The following is an 8,454-nucleotide window of genomic DNA, read 5'->3' on the forward strand; positions in this document are numbered from 1 at the left end:
TATAAAATGGTCGCAACATTAGGAAGGTTGAGGACCACCAAGATAGATAGATAGATAGACAGAGAGGCGGGAAGGGACCAAGTGGAGGTACGGACGCATAGTCACAGAGATTGACGATGACAGGTCAGAAGATAGGTCAGCAGTTCTCAACCTATGGGTGAAAATAATTTTATGTGGGGTGAATCACCACAACTTGAGGAACCATATAAAATGGTCACAAAGGGTTGTAAGTCCCATTCATAGGCTCTGATGCCAGTGTTGACATGCAAGAGCCTTAAGGAAGATGGAAGTCACCCTTGCAAGGTTGACACTTTCTGAGACTGAAAGTGACACCTTCCAACTGTTCAGAGCAGAAGACATTTCATTTCATTGCAAACCACCATGAAGATCCACGACAGATAGGTATATGAGTCGACACAGCTGCCATCCCATCATCCCTCAGGCTGAGGGCTTGAACCTAAGACTTCTGTCTCTCTCAGTTCTGAAAGTCAAAGTCCACAATGAAGGAATGGCAGGTAGGTGTGGTGAGGGCACTCCTCCAGGTGTGTAGTGGCAACCTAACTGGGAGTCTGCACACCTCCTCTCCTGCGTGCATGGAGACAGAGAGGCGGGAAGGGACCAAGTGGAGGTACAGACGCATAGTCACAGAGATTGACGATGACAGGTCAGAAGATAGGTCAGCAGTTCTCAACCTATGGGTGAAAATAATTTTATGTGGGGTGAATCACCACAACTTGAGGAACCATATAAAATGGTCACAACATTAGGAAGGTTGAGGACCACCAAGATAGATAGATAGATAGACAGTCAGACAGATAGATGACATCATACACATAGTAGTATCTATTCTTTTTGTTATCAGTGTCACACTCCCATGGATTAGGGACATATATTTATGACATCATCTAATCCTCATTTCTTCTCTTTCTTAAAGGCCCACCTCTAAAACTGTTCACATCCAGAAGGCTTTTTTATACGTGAATTGAAGGCACAACACATTCCCTCGCATTGCTGACTCCATTCATGCCCCAATGGCAGATGCTGAATACTCTGGCTATCAAATGCCATACGCTCTTTGCCATTTAGGCTCTTCCATGCTGACCTCTAACCTCATTCTTTTTCTTCCCGAGTATTGAGGAAACCCTTCATCCAGGAAGTCATTAAGTATCTGCAGGACTCAGCAAGCAGAAGAGACCTGCAGTTCCTGTTGGCCAAAAAAGACGCTTGGAAGGTGGTGGCAGAGGCTGAATTGTCCAGGTCATCTCCACAGGATCCCTCAGAATGTCCCCCATTTTACTCTGATCCCACACCCCAGTGCTCACCTACAGAGCTCCCAATGAGCAAATATTTGGTAGTCATGGCACAGACGTTGAGTGGAGCCGTCTTTATCATGTGCCTGTCACTAATGTGTGTCTTAACATGACTTCACACACTGACACCTACGGACTAAGAACCATTGAGTGTCTGTGGTCACCCTGTAGAATGTAGAGAGTCTGAGGTTTCTTGTAGAATGCAGAGTCCTGCACATAGTAAAACTCTTTCCCATTGGTTCTATAACGTAATTCTGTGATTTGCATGAGATAGATCTTGGGGAACCCATCTTACAGCGAACAAGCCGTCTTTCTGATGCTCTGACCTCTTCTGTTACAGAGATGAGGAAGCTGCACTGCGTAAGGCTCTGGAGCAGCTCCCAGTCGTGGAGGACAAAGAACGGCTTCAAAAAGAACTGCAGGACAGGAAAAGGTTTGTGGAAGAATTTCCTCAGTTGAAAAAGAAGATAGAGGGAAACATCAGGAAGCTCCGAGCTCTGGCTGACCACGTTGACCAGGTGCACAAGGGCTGCACCATCTCCAACGTGGTGACCAACACCACTAGCGTTGCCTCTGGAGTCCTGGGCATCCTGGGTCTAGCTCTGGCACCTGTGACAGCAGGGGGCAGTCTGCTGCTCTCAGCCACTGGGGTGGGGCTGGGGGCAGTGGCTACTGTGATTGGTGCTGCCACTGTAGTTGTGGAAGAAACAAGCAAGTGGTCAGATGAAGCCGAAGCCAAGCGCCTGTTGTCAGACACCATGGATACTAAGAAGAAGGTTCCTATCCTGAAAAAGATTGTTCACACACTTTCTAGAGACTTCTATAATGTCTTCAAACAATTGAAAACCTTGAGACAAAACATCCGTGCCACTGGGGATGCCAGAGCCAACCCTCACTTAGTGGCAGATGCCAAGCTCCTCATGACTGCTAGAAGAATCTCTGCCCAACAAGCTAGTCAGGTGAAGAATGTCTTTGAAGGCACTGCTCTGGCAATGACCAAAAAGGCCCGAATCAGAGGGGCAGCCATTGCAGGTGTCTTCCTCGCAGTCGATGTGTATGACCTTGTAAGAGAATCTATGCATTTATATGACGGAGCAAAGTCAGAGTCAGCCAAAGAACTGCGGGCGCTGGCTCAGGAGCTAGAGGAGAAGGTGAGAGAGATTGCCAAGATCCACAAGACCCTCCAGGTTTCTTAGTGACAGCCTCCCCTGAGCAACCCAGAGGTCAGCTGAGATGACTTAGACCCATTAGAGACACTGAGGCATTTTGCTGGAGGAAGAATGAGGTAGTTAGTCTTAACAGTCACCTCGACACAATCTAGAATCCTGTGGGAAGGCAATCTCGATGATTGTCTAGCTCAAGCTGTTGTGCTTGGGAGAGATTTTTCTTTATGACTCTAAATTCCTTCACTATGCGCAGCACTGTTCTCTAGGTATGGTTCTGAACTGTATAAGGAAAAGCAGGCTGTGCACCGGTAAGCATGCATGCAGGAACTCACTTCTCATTGCGCTGGACTGTGGATGCACTGTGACTAGTTGCTTTGACTTCCTGCCTTGACTCCCTCAATGATGGACTATAGCCTAGAACTACAAGCTGAATAAAAGCTTTCTCCTCTCAGTTGCTTTTCTGTTGGGTGTTTATCACAGCGACAGCAATGAAAGTTGGGGAAGCAGAGAGTGTGGGAGTGAGTCTATAGAACTGAGCGTTGAGAAGTTTGTGTTTCTGTGGCTCACTGTATGGTTAATATGGACAGCTAGAGGGTCAAGGAAAGATGTGACAGCAGCCTGAACTGAGGGACCAGAGAGGGTTAGAGATTGCGGGAATGGGTCTAACAACACATAGTGGTTTGTGGGTATGAACAGAGAGGGGTGTGCAGGGACGTGTAATGGGAAGGTCAGGGAAACAGAAAAGCTGGGAGTAGGAGGCCCCAAGCCTCCCTTCCCACAGGACAATGTGTTGTGAGCCACAGCCCTTTCTGTCCAGCATCAGCTAAACCAACTCCCGCTCTGTCCATCGGGCACCTTCCATATGATGACAGAGGTGCTGAGGATGGTGGCGGTGACAGCACAGGGAATAGAACTCTTGACGAGGGGCCAGCCCATAAAGGGGACAGGGTGGCAGGAAGGACCAGTGAAATTAAAACCAATCTCCATGTGTCAAGCTGGGTCAGTAGGTGATTTGGGGAGATAGGGGAAGCGATGTTTAAGTAAGAGATCAAGCAAGTTGGGGGTGGATATATTGACTAGTTTGGGATCCTGAGACTTAGTATATAAACCTCGGCCCCTCTCAGCGATGGAAGGGGAGGTAGGCAAGATGATGTCTCATATCAACTGGCTCTGCCCACATCTATAACCTACGGTTAAATAAATATTGCTGACCATTGGGGAAAACTATAATATGAAACAACCAACCAAGAGAAGGAGACATGTGACCAAACATGCAGAAAGTGTCAAACTGTCCTGACTGTAATCTTTACTGTTTTTAATCTTTAAAGATTAAGTTTAATTGGAGAAAGTAAAAAATATTTCAACTGAAAGAAAGGATTGTACATCTCAAGGTGTCTCCTGAGTAAAGTCTACAGACTACAAATCATTTTCACAGAAGATACCTTTGTACAAATGTTTCATGTATTCAGAAGCTTAAGTCAACCCCTGTCTTATTTTAACTAGGAGAGTGAGTCAGAACCACCTTCTCTTTGACGCAATTATTTGAAGAAAAGTAGACAGAGGGCAAATTGTCTTTTATGGTCCACAACCACATTCAACATGGGTCTTTCTCTAAATGAGCACTTTCTAGCTACTGGCCATCAACTGGATAAGTGTTTGCTATGCCCACTGCACAGCACACTAAACCAATGCTCTGGCAAAGCAGGCTTAGAGCTTGCATGAGAGACCATGATGTCATTTATATAACTTCCTGTAGCAGAAAAACCTGCCATCTCTGGAGTTGATGCCTATAACAGTGTACATCAAAGCACACAAGTCAAGTTACTGTGCTGCCAGTAAAACCAAGACCTTCAGCTGCTCTTTCTATTATTCTCTAGTCTAGAAGGAAGTCAAGAAACCACCCTCATGAACAGGAAACCACACACTGTAAGATAGACCTGAGCACCAGCATGGGATTCCAGTCAGTGAAACTTGTATGTGGTAGGGTATCCAAGAGAGAAGATGACTCAGACATGGGTTTAAGCCAATAGAAAGTCTTTATTGACTGGCCAGTGACTACAAGGGTGTTCAGAATCCCAGTATAGCACTGAGCCTTTCTCAGAGGAAGCTTTTAAACACAAAATCCTTATCCTAGGCTGACACGCTTCAGTTTACAAGAACAGTTAGCCAGGAGCAGAACCACAGAAGTAAAAAGGCAAGGTTAGTACACTTAGGGGCTTTCTCAGAAGCATGGACTTTGATGGGTTAAGTCTTTGTTTCCATTTTGTGGTTCTGTCTACATGCTGAGTTTTACAGCCTGAATGGTGCTCCCATCATGGAGTCAGTTGTGCTGAGGTATGGTGGCTTACTAAGAGCTGGGGGCCTTTTTCAGTAGAAACCTGAAAACACCCAAATCAAGGTTGAAGGACTGCAACTCAGATCTCCCTATTTATACACCCCTATTCACTACCCCAGCCCATCAGCTGAAATGCCCTGACCTCCAGGGGCAAAGGCAGCAGGAAAAGGCAGACAGGAGCAGGAATCAAAGATAACAAAGAGATGGTTCCCTTGAGAAAAGCAGCGACTCCTGAGCCCACACCTTCTGGTCTTCTGGTGACTGAGATGAAATGTCTCTGATTTCCAACCTCCTTCTTCCTCCTTCCCTCCTTCCCTCCTTCCCTCCTTCTCTCCTTCCCTCCCTCCCTCCCTCCCTCCCTCCCTCCCTCCCTCCCTCCCTCTCAGAGACCCTCTCTTCTGAGTGCTTCTGCTGGTGAGGGCAACACCAGTTCTCTCTAGTGTTGCAGAGGGGTGGGGACAACTTTGGACAACCCTACCCTCTGGGTCTTCAATAGTATCAGGAGCCAGAGGCATCAACACAGACCATGGCTACAACAGGGCCGTGAACCCAGACAAGGGCCCTGGATGGTAATCAAGTCAGAACCTCAGCCTGCTCCTCACCACTTTGACCTCTTCAGATATGCCTGTGTCTATGAGAAGTGAGGAGATGAACCATTATCATCTTCTCTCTCTCTCTCTCTCTCTCTCTCTCTCTCTCTCCCTCCCTCCCTCCCTCCATCCTCCTCCCTCTCTCCTTCATCATACCATTCCATACATTTGCTCACCATAATGATGCCCAACTGCCCAGCAGCGTAAGGCACCAGGCAAACCTGTGTTTTCTCTTAGGAGCCCAGGGCACACAGCCCCGGGCATGCATATGAGCCTCCTTGTCCTGCTCAGTCTGTCATGGCGCTGGGCAGGACCTTGCTTTCTCCTCCTCTAATTCTCTTAAGTCAAAGGATTGCAAATGTTTCTTTTCTTTAATTTTTAAATATCTATTTCTTATTCATATTTGATGTGTGTGGGTGTTTAGCCTGCATGTCTGTGACTGCGCTGTATGCATGTCTGATCTGAGGAGACCAGAAGAGGGTGCTGGATCCTCTAAAATTGAAACTAAGGATGGTTGTAAGCGGTCCTCTGGGTGCTGGGAATTGAACCCTGGTCATTGACAAGAACGGAAATGTTGAATCACAGCCTCGTGAGTCTCTTAACATCTGAACAATCTCTCCAGACGCCTTTGGCTATCATTTTTCCCAAAGAAGTTTGGGTTTGAGATGTCCCTCAACCCAAGGCTGGATAAAGAAAATGTGGTCTATTTACACAATGGAGTACAACCCAGATACTAGAAAACATGATGTCATGAAATTTTCAGACAAATGGATGGGACTAGAAAAAAAATCATCCTAAGCAAGATAACCCAGAACCAGAAGAACAAAAATGTTATGTACTCACTTGTAAGTGGATATTAGCTATTAAGTAAAGGATAATCATGCATAATCCACAGACTCAGAGAGGTTAAGTAACAAGGAGGGCTCTAAGAGAGATGCATGGATCCCCTAGGAAGGGGAAATAGAATAGACTTGTGGGTGGATTTGGGGGCAGGTGGGAATGCGAGCAGGAAGAAACAGATGGGGGATGGAGTGGAGGAGTGGAGAGAGACAGTGGAGAGAGAGAGAGAGAGAGAGAGAGAGAGAGAGAGAGAGAGATGACTAGATTAGGTGGACATTTAAGGGGCAGAATGGAAACCTAGTGCAGTGGAAACGTCCTAAAATCTATCAGGTCAACCCTAGCAAGGACTCCTAGCAATGGAGGATATGCAGCTGAGCTGGCCATCATCTATAACCAGTCAAACTCCCAGTGGTGGGACTGGGACACCAATCCAGCCACAAAACCTTTGACCCTGCTGACAAGAGGCACTGGGGCAATGGTGACTCAGAGTCTGTGGGTATGGCCAACTAATGACCTGTCTAACTTGAGGACCAAGCCACAAGAGGGAGCCTGTGCCCAACACCGCCTGGAAGGCCAGGAACTGGAAGCTACTGGGCTCACAGACCTAGGGTAGAACCAAACAGGACTGAGAAAAAAATGTCAGTGAGCTGATTCCTAATTGTTCTGCTCTACTCACAGGCCCAGTCTAGCTCAGTCGTCATCAGAGAGGTTTTCTCCAGCAGCTGATGGGAGCAGATGCAGAGACCCACAGCCAAACATTAGTCGGAGCTCCTGGAACCCTGCAGAAGAGGAAGAGGAAGGACTGTAGGAGCCAGAGGGGTCAAGGACACCAGGAGAACACAGCCCCAGAATGAACTAAGCAGGGCTCCCAGGGGTTCACAAAGACAGAGGCTGCCTGGGTCCGCTCTAGGACTCTGCAAACATGCTGTGGTTGTTTAACTTGGTGTTTTTCTGGGCTCCCAACAGTGGGAGAGGGAGTGTGTTTGATTCTTTTGCCTGCTTGCAGGACTCATTCCTCTAACTAGGTTGTTTCCAGCCTTGATATCAGGGTTTATGCCAAGTCTTACTGCATCTTGTTATGCCATGTTTGATTGATATCCCTGGGAAGCCTGCGCTTTTCTGAAGCGAACTGGAGGAGCAGTAGATCTGGGGGAGAGGGTAACTGGGGTGAGGAACTGGCAGAAGGGGAGGGAGGAGAGGCTGTGATCAGGATGTATTGTATGAGAGAAGAATAAAGTTTTTAAAGAAAAATTAGATTTTTGAAGCTGTGGTAAAATATCCATATGGCCCACTGTAAGCACGTGTGTGTGTGTGTGTGTGTGTGTGTGTGTGTGTGTGTGAGCAACATCTCCAGCATCCAGATCTCTTCATCTGTGGGCTGACACTGCTCTCCACAACCTCTGGAACGACCATGGGCTTCTCCCCTGTGGGCTCTCCCTCCCCATTGTCCTCACGAAGGAGACATGCAGTATCTGTCCTTCCATGTCCCGCTTATTTCGTCTACGCTAATAATGGCAGGCTTCATTGTGTTGTGTGTGGGACAGAATTTCCTGCCCGTTAAACGCTGAGAGATTCTACTCCACACTGCACACTCTCACTCTGTTCAGCTCACGGTGGACACCCAGGCTGTGCCTTTAACCGTTATCAATCAAGTTGCTGGGAACGTGGAAGAACAAACATCTCCCTGTGCGTCTGTTTTCATCATTGCTTCTGTGCATTTACTCAGAAGGGGATTGGCTGGGTAATGTGGCATTTGTGTATCTGGGGCGACCCTCCACCCTGGTTGCAGAAGCCAGGTGCGGTGGATTTCAAGACTTTGCTATGATGTAACAGTGACATCTGCCAACTCTCCAATGTCCTCTAACTTGGAGTATAGGTGGGGAGACCGAATGGTACCTTTAAAATTTGCTACGGAGCTGAGTGGTAATGTGACTTTCACAACCAGTTTCCACTCCCACTCAGGAATCTTCTGATCATGAGACCAGGTCCTCTCCCCGGATGAACTTTGTAGGCAGCTTCCACAATAATCAGCAGCAAGTCTCCAGGTGATTTCCAGCTTTTCTGGATCAATTCTGGGTCAGCTCATTCTGGTTTAATCTAAAGCTGCTGTGCTCACTCAGCAAATGGCCCTGCTGCTCCTGGCGATTACCCATGTGGCAAACTGAGGGCAAAGTTATCCGTGCTCCAAACAAAAATATTACATTCATGGCCTA

General features: G+C 47.3%; 1 protein-coding gene across 1 annotated transcript; it reads left to right on the forward strand.

Moving 5' to 3' along the window:
• Nucleotides 1-593: 593 nt before the first annotated feature.
• On the forward strand, nt 594-2,910 carry LOC121461458 (apolipoprotein L2-like). Its single transcript, XM_041672543.1, has 3 exons — nt 594-664; nt 1,123-1,257; nt 1,651-2,910. Exons 1-3 carry the CDS (start codon nt 594-596, stop codon nt 2,504-2,506), a joined length of 1,062 nt encoding a protein of 353 aa, XP_041528477.1. The 3' UTR covers nt 2,507-2,910.
• Nucleotides 2,911-8,454: the final 5,544 nt, after the last annotated feature.

Source organism: Microtus oregoni, unplaced genomic scaffold (assembly GCF_018167655.1).
Source record: "Microtus oregoni isolate MIOR12 unplaced genomic scaffold, Mior012 000022F_ref0000154, whole genome shotgun sequence".
NCBI lineage: Eukaryota > Metazoa > Chordata > Mammalia > Rodentia > Cricetidae > Microtus > Microtus oregoni.